At 38.5% G+C, this 27,134-nt stretch overlaps 2 protein-coding genes across 7 annotated transcripts in view; one reads left to right on the top strand and one right to left on the bottom strand.

Moving 5' to 3' along the window:
- LOC143018302 (uncharacterized) overlaps positions 1 to 5,793 on the top strand; it is a 29,752-nt gene extending 23,959 nt beyond the window's left edge. For all 6 annotated transcript variants that reach the window (XM_076173658.1, XM_076173655.1, XM_076173654.1 and 3 more), the window contains one exon: positions 668 to 5,793. In XM_076173658.1, the coding sequence (XP_076029773.1) occupies positions 668 to 1,153 (486 nt within the window). In that variant the 3' untranslated portion in view covers positions 1,154 to 5,793. The remainder of the gene's footprint in view (positions 1 to 667) is intronic.
- Positions 5,794 to 8,915: 3,122 nt separating this feature from the next.
- Vps51 (vacuolar protein sorting 51) lies at positions 8,916 to 26,857 on the bottom strand. Its single transcript, XM_076173653.1, has 17 exons — positions 26,721 to 26,857; positions 24,719 to 24,849; positions 24,435 to 24,569; positions 24,171 to 24,272; positions 23,043 to 23,162; positions 18,275 to 18,415; positions 17,301 to 17,543; positions 15,982 to 16,091; positions 15,655 to 15,855; positions 14,832 to 15,063; positions 14,125 to 14,340; positions 13,799 to 13,939; positions 12,728 to 12,838; positions 11,331 to 11,401; positions 10,735 to 10,921; positions 9,961 to 10,073; positions 8,916 to 9,135 (listed from the first exon to the last, which is right to left on the bottom strand). The coding sequence occupies exons 1-17, from the start codon at positions 26,740 to 26,742 to the stop codon at positions 9,027 to 9,029; spliced, it is 2,385 nt and encodes a 794-aa protein (XP_076029768.1). The 5' UTR covers positions 26,743 to 26,857; the 3' UTR covers positions 8,916 to 9,026.
- Positions 26,858 to 27,134: the final 277 nt, after the last annotated feature.

The following is a 27,134-nucleotide window of genomic DNA, read 5'->3' as shown; positions in this document are numbered from 1 at the left end:
CTACCTCACCCCCCATCCCCCCCATCCATTCCACCTCATACATCACAACATCATCCATACACAACCACTCTCCATTCACCCGTCTTCTGTCCTCTCCCGTCCTTCCTCAACAGACATTCCCCTCTTCCCCAAAGCCCCCTTCACCCCATCCATCCATCTCATCCTAGGACGTCCCCTCATGTTCACTCCCTCCACATCTGCCTTCCATACCTCCTTTACTAGTCTTTCTTCACTCATTCTTTCCATGTGTCCAAACCATCCTAATACTCTTTCATCAACCCTATCTCCCAACTCCCTTTCCACCCCTGTTCTCCTCCTCACCTCCTCATTTCTCACTCTATCTAGCCCAGTAACCCCCATCATACTTCTCAGAAACTTCATCTCAAACACATTCAAGCTCCTTCTCTCTTCCTCTCTTATGTTCCATGTTTCTGCTCCATACAGTGCTGTTGGCACAATTACTCCTTCATACAGTCTCCTCTTAGCATCCATTCCCAAATTTCTATTCCTTGTAATGGGGAAAAAGCCCTTGATATATAGATAGACTTTGACTTGGCCACAACTCCTACAAGGGGGAAAGGGCCTTGGTATCTATATTTATATGTAGTAATTGAGATCTTGAAGCCATGAATGTAATGTTACCTTTTATTTCACTTGTCTGTTGCAGGAAACGAAACCAACTCAGAGAAAGAAAAAGCCGCCTCGGGAAAAATCTGAGAAGGAGAGGGAACGTGAGGAAATCATATGTGAAAAGTGTAACTACACTAAAGACTGTTGTTGTACATTTTCATGTGATACTTGTGGCAAACGCATTTTCTCCATTCTCGCTTTTACGCTTCATGTGGAACGGACCTGTCCAGTCATCAAGCAGAGGAGAGAGCGAATACGAGAAGCAATCATGGAGAAGAAGAGACGGAAAGAACAAGCGTGGGAGGAACAAAGTATCAAGCAGACACTAGAGAATATGTCGGCTGCCAACAGGGAAGACAGTGCATATGACTTTATGGTGAATCACAGTAGTTCCCTCTTGAAGGAAAGTAAATCTAAGACAGAAGAAGATGAAGATAGTAATTCAGGGAGTTTGACAGACCTTTCAACTTTCACTACACCAAATATATTATCCACTCCTGTAGCTGAGGGGACAGATGAGTGAAACAAATTGAAGGTGAAAAATTAAGAAACTTCCAAATAGGTAGTGCAGCTCATAATTTTATGAGTAGTCTGTAGCGGAGTCAACAACTCACGACTGTGCTGTTCTTTTGTGGACCAAATACTTAATTAAAGTACTGACTGAATTAATTTTTTGACTGAATTACATGATGAAAGACCTTCAACCTGATAATAAAGAAAAAAGAAAAATGCAAATAATGTGCAAGGTGCACCTGGAGTAAAAATTTACCTGGGAAACTGGTAAGACATGCACATGCATAGCAGACTCATGCATTTTTCTTGCATACATACATGTGCCAAAGATAGCAAGAAGGTATACGATGCCGTTTTTCCTTGTGTGATTGTATGTGTTCATTTATTCGGAGGTTTTGGCTTATGTGATCAGGTGACGTATCTGAACTAAGCACGTTGGAGACGAATCACTCGCACAATCCTCTCCAAGAATGACGTGTGTGTTACTTTTCACAGTGTGGCATCCATTGTTGCAATGAGCAGACACCTGACATGGTCAAATTGTTATTGGGGGGTGAAACATCCTCTTTCATTCTATTTAAATTATTAGTTGTTATGTAAGATTTGTCATTGATATTCACCAGATTTATTTTTCAAAGTACAGGGAAATTTCTGGAATCCATACTGGGTGGGACCAAGGGTGTGATAAAAATAAATGGATTGTGCATGCGTGTGTGTGTGTGTGTGGATGTGGATAGTACTAAAGGTGGTAGAGAAATTATAATAGAATAAAAGATAAAGTTTGAATTGTTTGTGTGCATGTTGCAAGACTACAATCAGGTTACCATCTGGAACTTACAATACCAACACAACCATCTCACAAAAGACAACACCTCATCTTACACTGCCCTGCCCTAGCCATACTTAGACAATACAATATTTTGTTTGTAAATATGTCGGGGGGGGGGGGTGAAAAGTGTCTGTGTTGTGTTTGTGTGAGGCGGTTTTCTTGTCGCTGACAGAAAGTAGTTGGAGAAGAGTTGTTTCCAGTTGTTAGTTCTCATTATAAGGGTGGAAGGAATACAGTTAAGTTAATAGCTTGGGCCTACTCTTGAGACAAGTGTCAGCCCTATGGAGCTGCACCTTGTGGGGGTGAGGGTTTTGAAAATGGGTGGCAGGAAGATGGTTCTTGGACAACCACCACTAGGAAGTTGTTGAAAGTACATGAAATCGGATGAAGTAATGAGTCAGTGTGATAACAAGCACAAACAGCCAAGTACATCAATGATGCTGCAGAATGCTACCTGACGCACAACTCTGATCAATTTGGAAACCAGTCAGATTGTAAATAATGGATTGCATTCTAGAAGGAAGCTGTACCAAAGGACATTGGTTAGGAAGGTAGAAGGATTTGGATGAGGGGGGGGGTCCAGAAATTTCCCTGTGACAAAACTGATTTGGTCTAAAATATCAAGTTCTCCCAAATCCTTGGACTGCTTTCTCCCATAATCTTATGGAAGTTAGCTTGAAAATTAAGTTCTGTTAGCATAAGATAAACTAATTGAGTGATAGCAAGTGGTAGTTGAGCTTGGGCTTTGCAGAACAGGTTCAGAACAGACGAGAGACCTGTGAACGTGAGCTGCTTGCCACTTAAATCTATAATGATGTAATTTGGAGTCCTCTCCAATTCTTTCAGGATCTTTGTTGAACTTGAGGCTTGCCTCTTCTACCTAGGAGGAATGCACACCCAGACATTCTCATCTCATTAAGGGGTGGTGTAAGAATATCAGCTATGATAATATAGCAGGGGGTGGGGACTGCAGTGTTTATTATCTGTGATTGATTATATAGTGCTTGCAGGCTTAATTGTTACAGTGACAGTATAGAACTTTAAATAGAACACTAAATTGATTTTGATTCTTTTGTATTATGAAATTTATCATGGATTCATCCTTCATGAAATAATTTATTTTAGTTTTGGTTAGAAACTAAATATTGTGGCATATCAACCTTCAGTTGAAATTATTTTGGCTTATAGGTTGACATGGGTGATGGTTCTTGAGGAGGTGGCATTGGATTTACGATTGTGTGTGAATTTAACTTATTCTTCTCGAAAAGTAAGAAAATAACATTTGTAGAATTTTTATAGTAACAATGTTTGCAGAAAAGGCTGATTATTGATTAAAAATTTTGTATTTCTCTCAGATTTTTACCTCCAATGTGGTATCACTTTGATTTTGTCCCTCAGATTTTGACTTCCAATGTGCGTTTCTCTCTTTGCCTCTCACGTTTATGGCTAGGTAATGTGCTACCTTCTTACCCATATCTCTTGCACTTCTGTTATCACACAAAAATAATGATTCATATTAGAATCCTAGAAGAACTTAGCAGACTATTTGACACATAAGTAGACTAGTCATAGGTTGGTGGGTTAAAGAATTTAGAATAAGAAAAATAATACATTGGTTGATTTGTTTCCGTAGGAGAAATTTCAGCCAGTACATGTAAATCTTGTGAGAAAGATGAGCTTGGTGATATGATGATTATCTCTTTGGAAATATCGTATTCCTCCATTGTTTTTTTGTTTTTATTTTTTTCCATTTTTTTCTTTTCTTTTCTTCTTTTGTACCAATATGTGGAGCCTGTATATGTACATATGTATATACATATATATATTTATATATTTCCTTGACATTTTAAAGGTTATTCTCCATAGTTTAATACAGGCATAGGCTGCCATGCTTTGTATCATTATGGAAGAGGTGTGGAATTTCTGGACGAAAATTTGTTTTCTTTTATAAATATATAAGTGGACAGCTTTTATGCTCCTTGGTCATTTAGAAGTGCACTTGCATTCATGAACTCCAGCGTAGAGTGGGTCGGAACCAAAGAATCAGACCAGCGTATGTCCATGGGCACCAATCAGGTTTGGCTACGTATATATGAATATCACTTTGTAGAAGCTCAATCTTTTTATACATTTATTAAGTGGGGCATTCAAGAGTTGTTTTGCTATATGATAAAAAATGAAAAAAGTTATGTAATGACATAAGGACTACTTAAATGGGAAATTTTGTAGTTTTGTAATTTCAGTAATTGGGTCTAGTGCAACTGTATTTACCCATGTTCATTACAACCAAAGGGAGAGGCTTTTAAATGCAGTGTAATGGTTTCATGCACATTGGCTCTAAAGGAAGGAATTCCAGAACCTGATGAAGGGAAATATACACAACTTGTGGGCACTGGCTGTCCAGTCGTGAATCACAGCAAACTGGAAGGTGTTATTTCAGCTTCCATTGGTAACAATGTTACACTCAGTTGTCTATTTTGTAGTATAAAATGATTTATATTGTTTATAAGGATGACAGTTTCATGTACTTAGGCATCACTTTGCAGTGTGGTTGGGGTTTGCAACTTGAAGGGTCCTAAGCTCCTTGGTCTTAGTGAAGTTTGCACCATTGTGCTCTAATCCATCGTTATTATTAGAATTTTAAATGTCAAATAAAATCAAAGGGTTAAGATGAATTGAAGCCCATTGACTTATAATTAGAATGAACAACTAATTTGTTAAATGTTTGTTAAGTATAATGTCACTATATCCCAGTGATGTGCACAGACTATCAGAAGGGCAAGGGCTCAATAAAAAAAAAAAAAAAAGGCACTCCCCAATTATTTTTGAATATAAAATTGGAATGACATAAAGGCTCTTTATGTAGATGTACACAAAAAGTTTATTTGTTTGTGATAAATATTCTTGAATTAACAGCAACAATTGTTTACCTAAAAGGACATTTAAGATGAAAAGGGACAGGAGCTCAAGCATCCAGACTTCCCCCCCCCTCCTCCCTCCCCTGTGCACATGCCTGACATAACCTCCTTCAACATGTCACTTTGTAAGCTGCAAATTCAGTATGCAGTTTGTCTTTGCCCTTGTATATCTCGGCAAGTGAGACCTAAGTACTCCAGTAGTGTAATGAATGTGCCTCATGAAGTGATAAAACTTTACTCTCACGTTTTGTAGTCAGTCAATACTGATCTCACTTTTTTCTCCTTATTTTTCAAATAACTGGGATACTAATCATATTTATGATTCCTCACTTTTTAATCAGTTGTTAAGAATTTTAAGTAAGGTTAGGTAAATAAAAACATCCAGATTTTGTTTTTGGTAGGCATGGAAGGTGAGATGGATAAGTTCTTGCTATGTCTTGTGGCCTATCTTGGTAGATAGAGCATAGGTAGGAAAACAGTTTGTGATGTAGCTGAATACAGTTTCATTTTGTTGTTTAAGCTTTTTGAATCTTTAAAACAAAGGAAGTTAGTTGAGCATCTCGGTGCAAGAATTGGGCGAGTTACTGATTCAGCAAAAGCAATAAAATGCTGTACATATTACAGATTTGTATGATATTCTAGATCTGGTCTGTTTGAATGATATGGCACAGTACCTTGCATGGTGAGACTCAATTGTTATTGCTGCCTGAAGCTAACATTGCTATAAGTTTGATACTGAAGTCAGGGTGAGGACTTTGAAAAAGGTGTCTCCCTGTAACATTATTTACCTGAACACCTGATAGATCACAGCCATTGGAAAACCATCACTGCATCACCAAACCCTAAACAATCAACTAGAGCAATAAAACTAGTTGTAGTAAATGGTTATTTTTTCTTCCAAGAGTTTAGCTTTTAATTTAACCCCAACTATACAAATATAAGCCTTTGTTTTCCAGTCAAACAAGGTGGCTAGTTTAGTGTTGTTTTTCAATGAAGTTTACTTTTCAGCTGCTACTGTTAACTTAACCCTGTACTGAGGTCTTAGCTGCACAGTTATATGCAGTTGAAACTTGGGGATTTTAGTGACCACTTTACAGACTAGTCACAGCATTCTATGTTCAAAGACGAATCACACATGCTGAGGCATGCCAAGTTATCTTTTAACTCATTGTCCCTTGGTTTTCCTGTTCTTAAATTTCTTTTGTACCACTCCTAGGACATCAGTTTTTCTTCTGCCACCATCACATTCCCATACATATCATAAAAGGCTTCTAGCTGGGAAAGAGTGAAAGGACTAGCAAGTCTTCTTTCAATTATTTTATTTATTATTATTATTTATTTATTTATTTTTATTTATTTTTTTCTCCTCACAGTGGAGGCATGATTTCATGTGGCCAACTCCCTTATGAGGACAAAGGTCATTGGTATATATATATATATATATATAAAGCACCGAAGGAGCATGAGAAATTAAGTAAGACTAAACTCTCCTCTGAGCAAAGTGAAGCCTCCTCACCACATGGTCTCTCCTGGGATCAATTCCTGGCTGAGAAATCTGCTAAGTGTGAGGTAACAACTGACTGACTTACATTATATGAAGTCACTGTCAACTATACTTTCTTTTGCCAAGGAGAGTACTGTCAGTGCTAGTTCATGAGAGCAAGTGAAGGTGATCTCTGGTATCCTCTTGTCATAACTCACCTGGAAGTGGTGCAGGACAAGTGGTCACCCAATACTGGAGCTCGATCAGCTGTGTAACTCGGCAGCCACCTGCATATCTTAGCATCCCTTTTAAGGTTCCATTCAGCTACCCCCACCCCATAGACAAATAAATAAATGAAATTGGTAAGAATTAATAAATAAAGTGTAAGCAGTTATAATAATTTTCCCAACTTAATTATCTTTTCTCAGGTGCCATCTCATGTATTCTAGTAATGAACAAGGCAACTGAGTTTACAGCACCAACCCTTGATTATAACAACCCCCTTGCCTGGATTTGACTTCTAATCTATTCTCTGGTCAACATTTCAAATCTTTTTTAGCAGAAGTTCTGGGAAAGAGCACACAGCTATTATATATATCAAGGGCTTTTCCCCCTTACCAGGGAGGTAGCCAAAGTCAAATGGTATATACCTACTCCCACCCTTTCCTCCCTCTCATCTTAACTCCTCATAGATGACTGGTCACCCCTGTTTCCCACCCACTTACCTGGGTCAGGAGCAATGCAGCAAGACACAACACATCCACAGTAATTTTACTTGAACTCAACAACTCCCCCCCCCCACACACACACACACACACAATCTGTCCCTTCATGCCAAATGGTAGAAGACAGGGAAAAATCTCTTTGGGCCATGTCATAAAATCATTTGCACAGAACCACTCCCAAACACACCCTCTCCCTTCCTTGCATCACAATATCATTTATACATGGCCATTCTCCACTCACCCCTATCCTGCCTTCTCCCTTGCTAAATGCCTCTTTCACCCCATCCATCCATCTCATTTTTGGTCATCTGACATTCACTCCATCCACTCATTCTTTCCATATGTCCAAACCATGCTAATACTCTTCATCAACTCAATCTCCCATCTCCTTTTCCATCTCCAGTCTCCTCACCTCGTTTCTCACTCTATCCAACCTTAACCCTATGCTTCTCAGACATTTCATCTTAAACACATTTAAATGTATTCTTTTTGCCTCTTGTAAATTCCATGTCTCTGCCCCATACAGTGCCGTCGGCACAATCACCTTTTCATATAATCTCTATGGATCCATTCCCAAATGTCCGTTTCTCATACTTTTTATCTCTCCATCTGCACCTTTCACCCTTTCTTCTCTACTTGATTTGCCTCCCCCTCTCTTAACTTCCTTCCAAAATAGCTTTTATTACTTTTCAAATTCCCTGTCATACACCTCCCCCATTTTACATCTGTCTTCCTTTATCATATGTTTTTCTTGTAATCTTTTTTTCTTTATACCTCTCATATGTTTCTCTCTGCCTTTTTTTCTAGGGTGGAGGGGTGTGGAGTGTTTTCGGGGATGAAATGGGTGGGAATGTTTTTGTGCCTTGTCCTTTTTGGCTACCCCCCTGGTAAGGGGAAAAAAAAGCCTTGGTATATGTATGTATGTTTCTCTCATCCTACTTTACAACCAGTAAGTGAATGCTCGCTTCTCTTCTACAACCTTCACTTCATCATCCCCCTTACTCACTACTCCCTCCTTGAAGCACCCTCATTCCTCTTCCACTCCCAATTCTATCCTTCACCACCTCCCACACTTCTTTCAGTTTCTTGTACTCTTGCTACTTTTCCTTCTCATTTAAACAATTTACTCTAAGCACCTCTTTACCTTGTCCATCTATCCTCCACTCTCAACTTACCTTCCACCTAAAAATGATTTGATATTTTCCCCACTCTTTCCCCTAAGAACATGGACATCCAAAAATCTAACTACTCTTCTGGATACCAATACATAGTCCATTAAAGCCTTACCAACCACTCTTCCATCCACCACCTCTCTCCTAAACACTGTTAGCTATCATCAACTCTCTAAACACATCTCCACCATTAACTCTCCACTACGATTTTTACCTGTCACTCCACAATTCTCAACCACTCTATGGGTTCATGTCCTACTATAGCATTGAGATCTCCCAATACCACTACATTGACATTTCTCCCTAAACCCTCTGTGTACTCATCTATCCTCAACACTCCTTTCAACCTTTGCCGCAAGTAAAGATGCCCTAATCTGCTAAGCCAATGGGTTAGGGCTGTCAAGGAGAAAGTGGTGCTAGTGAACTTATATAAGCAATGAAATACAGTACAATACCTCAAAGATGAATAAAGTAAGTCCACCCAATATGAAAGGGGTTAAGATGGACTAATTTGCTACCATAGGGGTGCCTTGTTAATGAATAAAATAGCTTGTCAGCAGTCGATAAAAGAAAAAGTGTCATCCAGTATGGAGGGACATATAAAAGTTAGATATACACTTCACATGGATTAAATGATTTGCAAAATCAGCACAATTTCATTTTAATATAAATTCTCTACCATACATATAGATTTTTATATTTGTTCATAGATTATTAATAATAATAAGGCAAGCTCAACAATTACAGTTATACACTTTAACCTTGTTCACAAATAAACTCAACCACTTTGTGTTCCATCAGTTCAGGATCACAACATCTCACACTTGCTGAAGTTACAACTTCATCCAGTAGTACATTCAGGACACTGAAATGTTGAAACAACAGTTAGATAAATATACCAGAGCACACTCACAGCTACAAGAATAAAATTAAGTTCTCAACTACCACATCTTTGTCTTCCTGTTAAACAGACATTTCTCATGTATCCAAAACCTACGTCATCCTGCCCATCCACTCTGATTTTTTGTTTTCTTAAGGCCACTCCATCCACGTGTGAGAAAGGGGTGGACAAATGGTGAAGTTGATAGATCTTGGGTTCAATCTCAAAACTAAATGTTCAACCATTGAGGGTGCACCTTTGGGTGGAGGTGGAGTGTTAAAGGATCTTAGTGACAAGTAACGGTAATAATCTTAACCACCATGCACTCCCATCATTACTAACAATTTAAGACCAAAGATGAGAGACAAAAAACAAAGGCAAAATAATTTTGACAAAATACAATATATATCAATGAGGTTCAGTATGAAAGAGTATCTTTGTGGGACACATATATTCAAAGATATCAATTCCCCTTATCAGATGGGTGGCCAGGTGAAAGCATATTTTTTGCATGAATTCCATGTGAGAAAAATATGAAAAGGGGGGGGGGGGTTCCTTCTCTTATTCTGCCCCATTTATGACACACAGGGGAAGGAATGGTGGTGTACTTGTCTCCCCACCACAGGAATGGGTAAAAGATGGCAAATAAAATTTTGCTTCAACACAGGAGTAGGGAAAAAAAAATCTAGAGTAACAATAAGATAATTATGAATATCAAGTTCAACTAGTTTATTCTTAACAAAAGTTTGACATAACCAACGAGACAGGTCACCAAAAATTAAAGAAAGAGTTTTCAAGAGGACTACTTACTGTTCATCTGCTACGTAAGACCAGAGGTAGGTCCTGAGGTAGTGAGCATCCACCTGCACCTGCTGCAAACCAAATTTGCTGTATGTCCGCAGCCTCACGCATTCTAGTAGGGTCTGAGGAGAAGAAACAAATCAATCTGTTGCACCAGTTCTCTCCTACAGGAGAACCACAGCCCACCAGGGAGCCAGACACAGCTCTTGATTCAGCCCATAAATCTCTTGAGTATTTTATGTTGCTCTCTGCAGTAAGTAAAGTAGTATGGGGTGCTCTATGTCTTCTGTGAGGTAGTTGCATCTGGGAGCAATTTGAGTCTATAGCTATTACTCGCAATGGGGGCAGAGGAAGATAATAAATTATCTCTTTTGGGGCTATGAGAAGGTATTATCTCATCTTCGACAACTCTTAAGTGAATCTTTCCATGCCATCCAACATTAAAGCAGTACTGTATACATGAAGATGTTTGCAAGTCTAACAGATACAATCCTTATCTATATCATTAGATTATTCCAAGAATTTTGAACCTCATAAATAAGTACCACAAATTAATACCAACATCAATACTGTTTTTTATTTATCTATTTATTTGTTTATTATTATTATTTATTTTTTGAACTGCAAAGTATGAGGCTGATCATTTTAATTGTACCTACCAATGTGTTTACCCAAATATGATGCCAGTTATGATGAATGTCACCCACCACTGGATGTGGTAGGCCAATAATTGCACCAAGCAACCATACGTTAAAAACTTACAACATATTCATATTTACTTACCTTTAAACTAATCTTGACAATACCAGTCATTATGGAAACTCTTGTGAACTCCACTTCAGAAAATATTTCAATACGTTCAGACCACAGCTTGTTTAAGTTGGCCACCAGGCTGTTGTCCAACTGGCTCGGGGTGTAGTATGATAAAGCCGTAGACCTGGTGCCCCCTGGACCACGAGAGGCACTCATGCTTTTAGTAAAAATAAAAAACATTCTTATATGTACAGTACATACCAAGGCCACAATCACCCCTTATATTGATTGTGCCCAAGTTAAACTGTTTTCCTCGACTCTTTGCAGGAGAGAAAAAAAACAAACAAAAAAAGAGGTCCCTAGTCCCCTCCCTGTACCCATTTAGTCTTCTTTTATAACATACGAGGAACCACGGTGGTAGTGCTGTTGTCCCCATCCATATTTTGTAATTACAAACAACAAATAAAAAAAAAATCATATTAATGACTGACAATTTACCCATTGGCACATGCAAACCTTGTTTTTAAATGAAAGCTTGAAGAATGATTGCTACTTATACCCAGAGTATAATTGCCTGTCTCCTCAATGAAAACAGAAATGTATTACAAACCCATGCACATCAATACCTATGGAATGTCCTTCTTGAAGAATCTGAGGATCTGTCCCTTCTGTTTCCTTCTTCATACAGAGCCCCAACCTTGAATCAAGAAAGAGTTTGGTTATTTCAGAACCATGGAAATTGGTGTCTTGCATTCTGTTTAGCTCTAATAGTTCTTAAATCTATTGCTGGGCAACTTGGAATGCCAAGGCAGTAAAACAAATACTAAATCCACTGAGAAGTTTCATTACAAGTGTGTTCTATTTTCACTGAAACTCCATCCAATCCAGGTGCCTTTTCTTCTTTCATTTCCTTTAATACTACTTGTATGCCCTGGTTTGCAACTGTCTCATCATTGTCCTCACCAATCACAGTCATTCTCCCAGCATTTCCCACCAACACAACAATTCCCTCTCTCCTCTACATTCAACATTCCTTGAAATACTCCAACCCTCTCTCTCTCTTTAAGTCTTCTTTTCCATTAACTAATGTCCATTTGTGATAGCATGAGGTGGAATGGGCGGGTGGATGGGGGGTGAGGTAGTATGTGTGAGCAAAATTTGATGCAGCCCGAAGGGATTTCTCCCTGTCCTCTCATTTTATGCAATGGGGGGACGGAGAGGGGGGGGGGGTCGCCGATTTAATGAAGCGGCCTTGCTGTGGATGTGCTGTGTCTTACGACACTGCTTCTGACCCAGGGCAGTGGACAAGGTGCAGGGATGACCCGTCATTCAGGAGGTGCTAAGATAAGAGGGAGGGTGGAGGGGTGTGGAGTGTATTCAGGGATGGAATGGGTGGGAATGATTTTATGCCTTTTTCTTTTTGGCTACCTCCCTTGTAAGGGGGAAAAAGCCTTGGTATATGTATGTATGTATGTTTTTTGGCTACCTCCCTTGTAAGGGGGAAAAAGCCGTTGGTATATGTATGTACGTACTGTCCATTTACAAGTTCACCCATCTTGCTTTTTCATTCTTTTTTTCATTTTCTTCCAAAATGTATTTTTATTCCTTTCAATTTTCTCAAGACAAACCATGCAACAATAGCATAGTATGACACAATGTTACCTGGGGCAAGAATAGAAATACCACCTTGTGGTTGGAATTTCTTGATTGTGAACAAATTTAATTTTCCTTAAATAATTCTCTAGAACTTGTCCACAATGTAACATGAATTCATATACCTTGTCATACATTGCACAACTGAATATTTATTATAAAAAGTCATACATCAACAGCTAAGGCTTACAAGAAATATATATCCACAAAGTCCTGTTTATAATGCAGGTTCCATGATGCCGATCTGCCATCCACAAGTAAAGGCGCCAGATGTGACACCTTCTTTACCCCTCCCTCTTCTTATGCCATAGCCTTGAAAGGGTTAAAAAATTGAGAAAGAAATTATTACCCAACTGTCAAACATACATACCTGATTGTCCATGGCAGTAAATTCATCAACTGCAGTCCTCATAACCTTGCGTACGCTGCGGGGCTCTCCACATCCAAGCCAGTCTTTCAACTCAACACTCCTTCTGAGCATCTGTAATCATATGATTGATAAAATGTACAACAGCAATTCTTCAACTTACATTTTGTTTATTTCCTTAGTTTCACTTTAATACAGAAAATCAGTTGTTTGTAAATATCATAAAATCACAGGTCTATATGCCACCAGAAGCACAGATAACTTCCATGGGCACAACATCTTAAACAAAAAGAATAACTTGTTCTAACCGTGAGAGACCAATGACAGGTCCCTGCAAGTCACCCTGCAAGATGGGCATCAAAGAAAATCCTTTCCCTACCATCAATCCTTGAAACTCGTTAATACTCTCACCTCCATCAGGAAGTGTGTGACGCTCAATCTTTGGGTGGGGTGAAGGGGGCTTTGAGCACAAGGGGAATCTCCGTTAAGCTAGGAAGGGAGGTGGCAAAGGATAGGGGTGAGTGAAGAATGGTTGTGTATGGATTACATTTTGATGTAGCCCAAATGGCTTCCTCCCTGTCTTCTTAATTTCCTGCATGAGGGAGGAGAGGGGTTTACCATATAAGTGAAATGGTCCTGTTGTGGATGTGCTGTGTCTTGCTGCATTGCTTCTGACTTGGACAGTGGATAGGAGACAGGGATGACTTCATCCACAAGATGAGATGAAGGAAAGGGTGGTGGGTGGATAGGAGTGGAATGGGTGCGTGCCTCTGACATGGCTACTTCCTTTGTAAGGGAGATGATGATGATATTCCCTAGACTGCCTGGCCAAGCAGTCCCATCTCCCCGTGGAACACCATGACTGGAATGGGATTTTTGCATAAATCCCTTAGAGTTTATCCATCCACCTCTGGTAATTTAGAAGGGCTGGATGGTGGCCATACCACAGCCTGGCCAGGTGGACTCAGTCCTCTCAAGGGAGAAAGGATGTCAGGGGGGTCTGGCATGCAGTAGTGTGTTGTCTTTCAGTCTGTGAGGTTCTTGGTATATAAACAGATAGATTGATTTCATTACCTGGCTGATAGTTGCCCCTTGAGTATGAACATAATGATTAAGCAATTTCTGACCAGCTTCTTTCATCCTTGATGTCAAACTACTGAGCTGTGTTAAGCCATTCCGATCATCAATCTGTAGTTGTTCGTCACACTGACTCAACTGTAATAGAGATATGATGCATTCAATACATTCCTTTGCGACACATGATAAAAATTTGCACATTCCTCCATGAGTACCACATCAATGTCTTCTTGCTCTCATATTACAGAATCTGGAGGCAGGAATGTACTCATCACTGGTCCAATATAAATTCAACAATCAAGGGATTCAAAGAAAATACTTACTAAATAATGAATAGTTGATGTTTGCAAATCCAAGCACATTCTGGACAGCAAAAGTATAAGTGCTGGATCTTTGTCCTTCTTTTCACAGAACTGTTGTGCTGTATCACTTATGTGGTGAAAGAATGCAACCACAACTCCTTCCCGGACTAATTCACGGCAAAATTTGTATCGAAAATCGGGTTTGACAGCAAAGGTATGCTTTGGCTGTGTGAATACCTGTAAAGGTACAAAGCTGCCACTCAACATACTGTTATGCCGTATACACTGTACACATAAAATTAAAAGTAGTCAGAACAAAAATACTGAATAAGTTTCAGAATATAATTGGCTCTTTATCTTCAAATGGCCACATTCTCAACCTTATTGAAAAGTTAATTTCTCCAAGTAGTTGATGTGCCCCCTGAAATCTCTAGTAACAACAATTTACCATTTATAAGTAATGCCAACCTATTTCATTCCCTTCTATGCTCCCCTATAGAGAAAAAGGATTCATTCAGGTCAGGTGAGACAAAGTGAAGATAATACCAGAGGAAGTGGGGTGGTTCAGGACAGAATCAAATGAATACAGCAATTGAGGTACAGTAAGTGAATTTGAAATCTCAGAATACGCTAGACATTAAGAGTGATAAAATTGCTTGTAACAATTCATATCTTATCACATTTCTAGAGGCTATAATGATACCTGTGACTGTTCCTCCCATACACACCTGAAGTGCTGTCACTTTGTCTTTAATAGTGGCAGCTGTGGAAGCAACCAGCCGGGTCAACAGTTCATTAAGCTGGTGGTGGGTGGACTCTCCGCCATCTTGGGTGACCAAACGTGGGGCAGCCAAAGCATGACGTACATCAGCAAGACTAGAGTCCAAACCTGTCTTGAGGCTGGTAAGGGCAGAACGACAGCGGGCAGCTCCGGCTTCCATCACCAACTCTAAAGCAGCACTAGAGTTCGAGAAAAATTACAAATATATATATAAAACAGTAAACAACACAAAATACAGCAGTAAGAATAACATCAGGATGCACTTAAACCAAGAGAATATTTACACTCTGAAACCAAAATCTTCCCCCATAAAGCAGTGCATAAAAATAATGGGCACAGTTCTATGCAAAAGCCTTCCATCCCATCAGTCCCCATTACCACATTTCACTAGCACAATCAACTGAATGAAAGAAAAGAGGAAAAAGAAATAAAGAAGAAGAAAAAGACAACATACTACTCAAATGTCTATTACAACCTATCAACCTCTGTCAGACATTCCACATGCCTTTCCATCTTTCATTTCTTTCGATTCTACTTGTACCTCCTCATTCTCCTCACTTATGACCATTATTCTTCAAGCATTTCCCATCACTACATTCACACTTATACATACATAAATCAAAGGCTTTTCCCCCCTTACAAGGGAGGTAGCCAAAAAACAAAGGCATAAAATCCACTCCCACCCATTCTATCCCCACATACTCCACTCCAATCCACTCCCCTCCCTCCCTCTTACTTTGGCTTCTGGATGAATACATAAATTTCCTTACTTTTCAAAGTTGGTGTTAGGCAGGAGTTGTGTGATGGCATGCAGTCTACGGTGCAGTTTGTCAAGAGCAGTGGCTAACATGGAGTAGTCTCCCAGGTCTGGTTCTCCTGCCACGCGCACACCCACTACTGCCACATACTCCCCAACCAGATTGCTGACAAAGTCGCACAGTTTGGACAATGCAACCTTGGACTGGTCACCACTGATGAATAAAGAGAAAAGAAAAATAAATACTACATCATTACCACTTTTGAGAGTAACTTTGGTCTTGAAAAAAAAACCACTTCAATATAATCTCAATATCATGGAAACGATTAGGTCTTCTTACTGTCCGCCTTCTTCAGGAGTTCTGAGGAACATTTCTTTATAGGATGAGATGACCAGCCACAAGTTGCCGACAAATGTTTCATGGCATTCATCCATGAACTGTAAAATATCCTGGACAGGGAGAAAAAAAAAAGTATAAGAAATAAATAAATGAATAAATAAATAAGCACAACAACTTTCAGTATACTTTTAAAATTTTATGTCATTTGTTAAGGCCATCCCCTCTTATAAGGGGGAAATGACCTTTCTGTATATATGTATAAAAGTTTTTTACTTTATATGCATTGATCTTGATGACTACATTCAGTCCTTGCCATTTGCAAGAGATAGATTACAAAAACCACTGCAAATGATTGCTTCACCCCCCACAGAAGCCTCAACACATAACATTTTTGCACCAATTTGATGTGATTTGGACTGCAAATTGTGAATAACCCCTACCATACTTATGAGGCATTTCATCTCAAACACATTTAAATTCTTCCTCTCTTATGTTCCATGTTTCTGCCCCATGCTGTACTGTTGGCACAAGCACTCCTTCATATAATCTCTTAGCATCCATTCCCAAATGTCTATTTCTCATTACACTTTTTAATCCTCCAAGGCATTTACTTGCTTCTCTCAATCTACATTCTACCTCCACCTCTACTCCTCCATTTCCTACCATATTTACACCCAAGTATCTGAAGCTATCCACTTCTTCTAGTCTCTCTCCCTTAATACTCACTTCCAATTTGCTGCCATATTCTCCCCTTGTACATCTCATCACCTTACTTTTACCCACATTTATCTTCAACTTCCTTCGCACACCTTCCCAAACTCAATCACTAACTTCCTTAATCGCTCTTCTGATCCTGCTACAAGCACAGTGTTGTTAGTAAACAACAACTGGGTTATCTCCATCTTTTTAACTATCTCCAATCCCTGGCCCATTATCCTTGCATTTATTACCACTTGCACCACCCCATTCATGTATAAATTGAACAGCCAAGGTGACATAACACATCCCTGGCAAAGTCCCACTTTTACCTCATAGTCTAGGTGTATGGTGATGATATTCTTACACTAAACCCATCACATTATATCTCATTAGATGTGAAATTTACTACAAACACCAGAAAAACATTATGAAATTATCCATTGTAAAACAGGCTAAGTTTTCATTAATGCCTGAGTGCAGAACATTTGCTACATATCCGGATGCTTTGCAAATCACCAAAAAATTGAATTAGCATCATTCACTAATTAATCATTGGCAAATGTGCAAAATACAAATACTGTACAGCAAATGGCAAGGATTGAGTGTATTTACATACATACCATTGAAACATTTGTTCGTAAGTCTTCTTCATCTTCAAAGTCTTCCATGAGGAGTGATGAGTTCTTAGGCTTTTCTTCTTCAACTTCTACCTCATTTGAATTCTGTGCTAAGTTGGTCAGATGTGTCAAATCCTCTTGTAGTTTTGTGCTTGCGTGTGCCAGGAAATCATCACAGAGGCCTGCTGCTGGCTCTCCTAATTGTAACAGAAGGTCTACGCACTCTGTCAGGTGTCTTGCACTACTCTGTTTTGGCAATGAAATACATTTACTCACTTGAACTAAAAGACACAAGATCATATGCATTCACCAAGATATTTGGTACCTACACCAATGAGTAAAATAAAATAATCATGATTCATGATTAATTCATTAAATATTTTCTTAGATCTTAATTTTTTCATTAGTCTCATCTTACTCCAGTTGGGTAATTTAATATCATGATCCCTAAGAAGCAGTGTTAGGTCCAAGCACAGGCCAGGGTTGTGTCCTGGTACATTTACTTGTACTTTGACATACAGATTTTCATGTACTTGTACTTAGACCCATAGTACTTGAAAAATACCGAGTACATTTAAGTACAAGGAAGTACATTGTATTCAATCAAAAGTTATGTACTGTATGTAGATTTTAGCAAACTTTGTAATGACACTATTGGGTAAATGCACTTGTCTGTTATTTTAAGTACTTGGACTTGGCCATAGCAAAATTATTGTACTTGAAAAATATCCAGGTACTTGGACCCAACCCTACTAAGAAGACTCCCCCTCCTCTGCAACATCCTCCCTACTACCACAAAAACGGCTTCACATTCATTCGACTGTACCCACAAAGTTTTATTTTACCATAATATACAATTATTCTTTCACCCCTCTGTTTAGCTCTCCTCTATTATCAAAACTGCTTTGATATTTTGCATATATATATCACCTCTATATCACCAACACATTCTCATGTTATCTTTCAGTGTGAATTACCTCTTTCTGGGCTAATTGTTCCTTCAAGGCTTTGTTGAGTCTGGCCACTGCGATGTCACAGTCCTTACGTATAGCTTGGAATGATGCAAGGTGCTGGTAGCGTTCTAGCACCTCAACTGTTTGTACATAGTACCGCACACCCTATGGGGAAAAAATACATTTGACTTTTAATCACTCTTATGTGGACTATTACCCCCATGAACTTCATTTTAAACTGGAGAATATTTGTCAATTTTGACCTATACTTTACCATAACCAATTTTTGTTTCTTGTGTGCTTGTCTTTTCTTCTACAGTCTGATTCAGTGCTCTCTTCCAATGCTACGTGATGAATTAACAATGTCTTCTTTGTCTACAGGTATAGATTTCTTATTTGGGATGTAAATGAACAATGTGATCATATTACCCCATCTCCTTTTCTTCTCCCAGTAAAGTAAACCTCACTCTATCCAAATTTACTGTATACAGCAAACCCTGACAGTTGGAAACCCATCTCATGGTAATTGATCAAATCTCCAATATAATTATTTCTTTAAAATTGGATATGATTCCATTATACCCTTGCATATTCTACATTAAATCTGCTGTGTTCCCACACAACCCAGAAAGGCCCATGATGAACAAACTCTCCTAGTAAGTTTATTCTCTTGTGGCACATATAAATATTTGCTAAAATTATATGCAAGTAAATTCACATTACCAGTCGCTACATTATCAATACTGCCTTTACTTTGAGCAAAAAAGAATGTACCTCATGGAGCCATGAGAAAAAAAGTGTTCAAAAAAAAAAAGTCAATTACCACTATAAATATACCAATATCCTTCAACTCCTTCTTTATCAAAGAGGTGCCTCAAAAAAATTAAGAATAAAACAACTGAGCATCAGTCAGAATAACAAAATAAATACCACCCAAGACTGATGTGGTTAATGGAGACAGATTTAACCCCCTTATCAGTGAAGAAATATAAGGAATATGGATAAAATGGTCTGGTAGTAGCAGCCAGGCTATTTTATTCATCTCTCCAGTTAAAGAATGATGAGGATGATGTATTCATAACCATAACTGATGATGCCTCAACATTCTTTCCGTATTTGGTTTAGGAATCCTTTGTCTCATGACTCCAGGAGGTAGCAGCCAGAATGAGAATGATAAATACTGCCCAGTATGGGAAGGGTTAAAGCTTGGGGAGTTAACTGAGGATAGCATAAAGTGATGTGGTACACGCTGATCACAACCATACACTGCTGCAACTCTACCTCAGTACTCTGTACAACTCGAGGGAAAACTCAAACCAAAAACAATTGTTTGTTAGGGTGTTGTTAATGGATTAACCACTTGTGTTAAGAACTTCATAAAATTCCTAATTTTCTTAGTATCAAATTTACCATTAGCTTTTTATGGTGGGAATACCAACTTAACATCTATATTTTGGAAGAAATGTTATTAAAGTAAATATGAACACAATGAAATTACTTTACTCCACTTCAACTAACCTCAGAAATAAGGCACACTTCTCATGCATAAGACTGCTGAATTGCAAGTACGGATTTCAAAGGGAGCATAGTTCTACCAGCATTATTTTGCAGCCAATACAAAATATGTTTTCTACAAACCTAAAGTGGAATGTGTCACTTGGGATGATACTGAAAGGATCTAGGTCACAGTGGTTCTTAAACTTTTCTACCTCAGGTCCCACACCTCCTCTGCATCATTTATAGATTCCATGCTCCTTGCTCTTCAAGTATAGTTATAAACACCTCATCCCCAGTACCATTAAATTTTTTTTACAAAACAGACATTTATAACAAATCTGGACATTTACATCTTCTTTAGTAAGCATTCATTTTGCTGACTGCTTGTCCCCTCACCACCCACCCAAGAAGCTTCTGGGATCCCACCAGTTTAAGAATCACTGATCCAGGATGATTAACCCATAAACAGTGGGAATTTTACCTCTGCCTTTCCTGGTGGCAATCAGAACAATTATACAAGAACAATCACAACATCTAAATGTTAAGTGGTGATAGGCTTTAACCCTTAAATGGAAGGGGGGGTTTCTCTCAGTTCATGAAAACTGCTTGCCAATGGTCAAAAATATATTTACAAGAATGAAAACCACCAAGGGCCAATCCCAGGTAGCTGCAAGTGGCGCGGGGGGGGGGCTACAAGGCAGATGTCAGAACAAATAATTTCCCTGTCACCCATCTTCAAAATCCATCAACATCCTCACCTCCATTTGAAGAGGAAGTCCCAGGGGATTAACACTGTTTCTAGACCAGGGCCAAGATCTTTTTCTATCAACTTTGACTGTATTTCTTCCACTCTTTCACATGGGAACCTACGATTGGCAACTGTTTCCCTGTTCTTCCTTCTATAAGAAGGAACAGTCCCACACTAAAATAACATTGATAACTGTCCAATATTTCTTCCCAGAGAGACCTACAGGAGGGCCTGGTGACTAATATCAGCAGCCACAGGGCTGCAGATTTCCAGTCAATGAAACTCAAACTGACAGTTACTATCGTTAATTACTACTATCCATGGGTTAATCATAGATACAAGGGAAAAAAGAATAACACATTTCCAAAAGAACATGCAAAACCTTTTACTTCCATTCCCTTGTCTGCAATCAGTTAACTGCAGTTACAAGCTAACCTGTGGAACCTGTAACCCAAAAAAATAGAAAAAGTACCATGCATGGGAATATACATCATCACCATTACAAAGATAATGGATATATATTTTTTTTCATCCAATCTGCAGTTACTTGCAAAGCGAGTTCGCTAAAAGAAAGGCATGGCCTCCTTCCCTTGTGATGTGGGTGGAATATGTTTTCTAAATTATCTTGGTTAATTTATTTAATCACAGCTTAATACAGTAAAACAAAATCTTTACAATGATGCACAGTTGTTTTTCTTACTAATTCCTACTTAAAATGCATGCGATTCTTGCATAAAAATTATAAACAAGACAGTAAGCTATTTCATGCAGAGAGAATCTTTTAACCATGTAAAAAGAATAACCATTAATTCACTGCAATCCACTATCTATGAGTCTTTTTTCCATTTCTTTTCCAGTCATATAAGCCAGACTGCAGGACCAATGACAGGTACATGCAAGTGGTGGTCCTGCAAGATGGACATCAGAGAGAATTATCTCCAAACTACACAGCTTTAGAACCCGTCACTATCTTTGTTTCCACCTGGTGGTGCAGTTCTGAAAAGCTGACACTGTCTCCAGACTGGACACGTGATCTTGTATGCTCGTGCAGGGCAGTTTCTATGTCACCTGCAGAGAGTAGTAGTAGTAGGCAGGGAGCAGCTGCTGGCTGTTAGCTCTCCTTATGTGAAAAGGTGAAGGAGATATACTTGATGCTGGTGAGGAGCAATCTTAGCCCCAGTTCAGAGACCAAGAGTCACCCCCTCAAGGGTCTTGAGTTTTGAAAGCAGGCGACAGGGAAATAATTCTCTCTGATACTCATCACTGGACTCATCTACAATGTTTACCCGTTAAGTTTATGTTCATCTACATCTGCATCAGTGGTGGATCCAGGATCAAAATTGGGGGGGGCACCCTGAATTTGTAAATGTAGATGATGCTTGGGGGGGGAGGGGCTAACCTGAATTTTATAAACATAGATGACGCTTTTAAAGAGATGTGCTCTGTAGCACAAATACAATGATTCTGAATATTAATTGAAGTATATGTTTTCACTTTAGTTTTTTTCAGAATATTTGGCAAAAGTAGTACTTATTCTTACATTTGAAAGATTTACCCTCAATGATGTACTGTTGTACATGTGACAGGTTTCTTGACCTCTGCAATGAAGTAATGAAAAAACAAAATTGGGGGGCAGGGCTTCAGCCCCCCCTGCATCCACCACTGATCTTATAATGCAAACAACATCATTATAAGAAGACTAAACATCCATATTACTGCTTCTAATTTCTTTACAGCTCCAGTTCCTACCCTGCTGCAGAAGATCTGTGCCTGACTGCACTGTTTATGACCCAAACAATGTCATATGGTGTCAAGATGGGAGGATTTTACTTGTTTCTGATGTGAGGGAGGAAGGGAAGGGGTGGGGGATGTGGGGATAGAGAGTGGTTTTGTGTAAATGATATTTTGACACAGCCCGAAGGGATTTCTCTGTCTTCTCTTTCACTATATGAGGGGACAAAGAGGGGGGGTCACTGATGAAATGACGCAGCCTTACTGTGGATGTACTGTGTCTTGGTACATTGCTTCTGACCTATGGCAGTGGGTGGGATGCAGGGTTGACCCATCGTCCATGAGGAGCTAAGATGAGGAAATGGTAGTGGATGGGAGTGGATATGTACCTTTCAACTTGGCTACCTCCCTTGTAATGGGGGAAAAAGCACTTGGTATATGGATAGATAGTGATGCAAGTGTGTAGTTTGACCTGGTCACCCCCCTTATACACCTTTCCAAGAAAGCTGGCTGCCACCTTATTTTCAATCCTGTGATGTTATAGAGTGAACAAGTGCAGCCTCGCATTTGTTTGCTTTGACATTCTAGTAAATATACAAAGTGTGTTCTGATGCCTACAGGTCTCAGAAAGCCAAAACACCCATTTAGTTTGGGATAGAATCTTCTCATACAATGCAGTGAGACACAGCTCTTCAACAACAAGGGCTGAGAGCCAGAGCTGCTTTAATCCCATTGCTTCACTTTTTGGCAACCCCTCCTCATCCATTCAAGCATATATTATGAAAATGTCAACACTGAAATAATCTAAAAACTTACTGCAGAGAAGTTGCCCTCTTCAATGCACTCCCCCAGCTTCTGAGGAAGCTGAAACAAGAATTCAAGTTTCTTCAGAGTCGAATGCACACCCAGTAGTTTGCTGATGTTGTCACGCCGATCCTGGAAAAGGATACATTACATTTTATAATCAAAACATATGTAGAGGTATGATATCTTGTTGCACTACCTCTGAACTAAGCAGTGTGGTGGGGAACAGGGATGACCCTTCATCCATCATCCATAAGGAGCTAAGATGGGAGGGGGACTATGAATGGATTTTTGGAGGGTTGCAGCGTGGTTGCAGCTTTGACTTGGCCAACCCCTTAAAAAGTAGAGTAGGTTTTTGGGTCTATGTGTATGTATGTCTGTGTTTATATATATATCTATATATATATATATATATATATATATATATATATATATATATATATATATACATATATATATATATATATATATATATATATATCTTTATAATGAGTGTGGCCAATTCAAAGCACACACCTACAATATTCATAATGAAAACCCATTATCCCAGTCTTCTTTTTTCTGCATGACAGCATGAAGAGTGGGTGTTGCCAATTAAATGAAGTGGCCTTGCTATGGATGTGCTGTCTTACTGCACTGTTCATAACCCAGGGCAATGGGCGAGATGCAGGTATGACCCATCATCCAGGAGAAGCCAAGAAAAGAGGGAGGAGGGAGGGGTGGTGAATAGGATTGGAGTATTTGTGGATAAAATGGGTGGGAATGGAATTATTCCTTTTGACTTTGGCTATCTCCCTTGTATAGGAGAAAAAGCCCTTGGTATATGCATGTACTTCTCACATAACTGTATTGCCACAAAAACTTAATCTATCCATCCTTGTCCTCTCCTAACCCTACAATGCTTTTTCCCCAATTGGTTCTTTTCTCCCTCCTAATTGTCTTAAGCAACACATGACCTTACAACTTCCCAACTACACTCAAATTACTGATCCTTCTAAAACTACTAAATTCACACTTGTATTCCTACCCCTTGTATAGCACGACTATAGAATAAAAAATAAATAGACGCATACAATTACTTACACTCTTTAAAGTCAGAGCACACTAGAAATGAATAAGAAAGTAATGATACTACTGTACCTGCAACGCTGAGGTAATACTGGTGGATGAATCTGTGATTTTGGTCATATTCTCCTGTAGCCGACTAATTTGCGCCTCCATCTTCACAGAACCTTCCTTCATCTTTGTACAAATGAAAAAAGAAAATTCAAATTAATCACTGAATCTGTAACCTTTCCTTCAATAACATTATATAAATTATATATATATATATATATATATATATATATATATATATTATATATATATATATATATATATATATATATATATACACATACACACCTTGCGAACAATATCAGCAGCAGCAATGAATTTATCATAATGGTCATATACAAGAGTCTGACAGTCTGAGTCAAGTCCTTGAATTTCCATGACTAACTTTGACTCCTTCTCCAGTAACTGTTTCAGGCTACTGTCCTGAAAAACAATACATCCACATTAATAATCCCATAAGTACAATAATTCGCCCTATACACCAGATACTTTAAGCTATTTGTAAAAACATCTACTACATATATACATTTTTCAAGCAGCTATGGTACTTTCCACACTGTGTGCATACAGACCTTTATAACTTTCTGCACATACATATCTGGATTGAAATGCTTTGAGTTTATGTCGTAAGGCTGGGCCTCATTCCCAGAGCCGTAGAACTGTTGCAGCTCTGCTCTCTTCTTCCGCCCCTCTTGGCGATCTCCTGCAAAATTAAATGCAGTCTGCTCATGTATCTTCATGAATTATCATTTCTTAAATGAAATATATACACATCTGAAGTATCCTGAGCTTTGCTTCTCGTATAATTTCTTAATACTTTCCATACTGAAGGATATATACACAGATACGTACATACATACAAAAGGCCTTTACTCTCTTATGACTGCCCCTCTCATCTTAATACCTTGTGGATGAAGGGTCATCCCTATCTCCCCCCCCCACGAATCACACCACTTGGGTCGCAAGCAAAGAATACTCTGACTTATCTTGACTTAATCCGATTGCAATTCTGTGAGACTGCTTCTACATACAAACGGAAATAATTATCCTCTTCCACACCAAAAGGTATTTAGATCTTAATTCTGTCTTTCCCCAGACTGTTAGTTTCATCTCCATAGCTTCCCTCTGATAGGGAAGGGGGTTCATGAAGACAAAACTATTGCTCTGGTTCTCCCTTGCAGGAGAGCCACAGCTCATGAGGAAACTAGTCATGGGCCACCAGTTCAGTCCATGAGTTATTGAGTTACTGAGTGAAAGATTTTGTGTTGCTGTCTCGAAAAAGTGTGTGGGACACTTTTGTATCAGGCATTTTGTCTTCAATTTTATGGTTGTGTCTTGGGTAATCACTGTCTGTTACCAGGCCAAGTCTGTGTTAATATTGTTGCACTGTAGGGTGGAAATTATATTTTCATTAGAAAAAATAGGGAAAAATGAGAGAGAGAAAAGAAAAAAATCCATGTGTGCAAGAAATCATTATTATCATTATTTTTTTCAACTATGCAAACAAGAATTTTCACTTTTTTTCTTTCTTTTGAAAGGTCAACCTTTTTTTATAAAGCTTATTCTCAACATATGATTGTTCCAAACAACTAATAGGAGCCACAATTTTTGGCAAAATACAAAACATTACATACTAAGGGTGGTGCAGAGATATCCTGAGATTAATGGAATGAAAGGAGAGTGGGTCACATTTGCCAAAACATTACAATGAACTTGTCAAGGATTTAACAGACACCCATGATGATGCATAGCATCCCTAAACACACAGCTTCACCAATTTATGGTTTTGTAGTAATCGACAGTAGTTGCATGCCTTGCATGCAAGAATCATGAATGTCAAGTTTTACCTAATCTACCATTGCTAAGTCCTGCTGGAAGGCAAATGAAGGAGGAATGGCCTCCACAAGAGTTGCTGTAGCAAGAGATAGTAAGGGGGTCTAGCCATGGTTCAAGGGGGAGGCTAGGGTAGATCATATTACATTTAAAATTAGGTTAGGTAGCTTGGACCTTAGTTGTGTACTTGTAAAAATCTATTGTAAATTTTATCCAAGTTCAAGATCCTATTGAAACCAAGCAGTAATAGTGAACTATGCTCATTAATACATGAAAATGTAATTCTAATAATAATCCAGCGTGGATTTGATACTATAATTCTCAGTTCATTCCATTTCCTTAGAATGAAACAAATTAAAATACCACTTGATCAGTTAAATGAGGTTTTGAAAAGCAGGTTTTGGTGATTAATTTGTTACTTCGAGCTTCAGGGCCACTTTCCATGGCATAATTTGTCATAACTCATAAGACAAACGAATTACCGGATTCTGTCCGATTTGCTTCATTGTAATTGTTGTCCCTGGGATTTTCGAGAAAAAATCCTCTACATACACACTTAATTCATATCTCTCATAACCACAGTATAACAATAGCTATAATGAACACAAATATATAAGCATAGGGAGAAAATTCTAAAGAAATTTCTGTAAAATGATTTTCAATTAATTCATAATTGTGATGGAAAAATAAAACAGCGATGCCCCATAACTTATTACTTTGCAAAAATGAGATCAGTCATACCTGCCTCACGTGCAGAACTCATTATTACTTATTTCTCAAGTTCACTCTATCCATAAATATTTCAGATACACCTCCATCGCCCACCGATTTTTAACATTGTCAAATCATCACAAAACACAGCTGATGTTGACATCATAATATCGTTTTCTGTGATTACCCATTTTCTATGTTAAAATGTATATTAAATTCCGGATTATTGGTTTTCATATCAACATTATGTATATAAGTATTTAATATTTTTTATATTAAAGAATAAAAGTTACATTCGTTTTATATGATAGTCATATGGCTATCTACTCCGATTTTTCCAACAAGTTGACAAACGAGAACGCGCCCTTTCCAAACATGGATGCAAGTAACCCGAAAAGGTATGTAATTATGTATTAAATACAAGTTTCGAGCAGTGTACAATTT

Source organism: Oratosquilla oratoria, chromosome 34 (assembly GCF_046742065.1).
Source record: "Oratosquilla oratoria isolate Oo_2021 chromosome 34, ASM4674206v1, whole genome shotgun sequence".
Classification (NCBI taxonomy): Eukaryota; Metazoa; Arthropoda; class Malacostraca; order Stomatopoda; family Squillidae; genus Oratosquilla; species Oratosquilla oratoria.
The sequence above is the reverse complement of the archived record's forward strand: the minus strand, read 5'-3'. Positions and strand labels throughout refer to the sequence as shown.

Bases quoted from the DNA above. Each gene is read 5' to 3' on its own strand.
- Vps51 (XM_076173653.1), bottom strand. From the start codon at position 26,742: ATGAGTTCTGCACGTGAGGCAG. The intron at 14,341-14,831 runs GTGTGTATGGGA...GTACCTTTACAG, and splicing joins ACAAAGTGACAGCACTTCAG to GTATTCACACAGCCAAAGCA. The intron at 12,839-13,798 runs GTAATGAAATCA...ATATGATTACAG, and splicing joins AAGGGGCAACTATCAGCCAG to ATGCTCAGAAGGAGTGTTGA.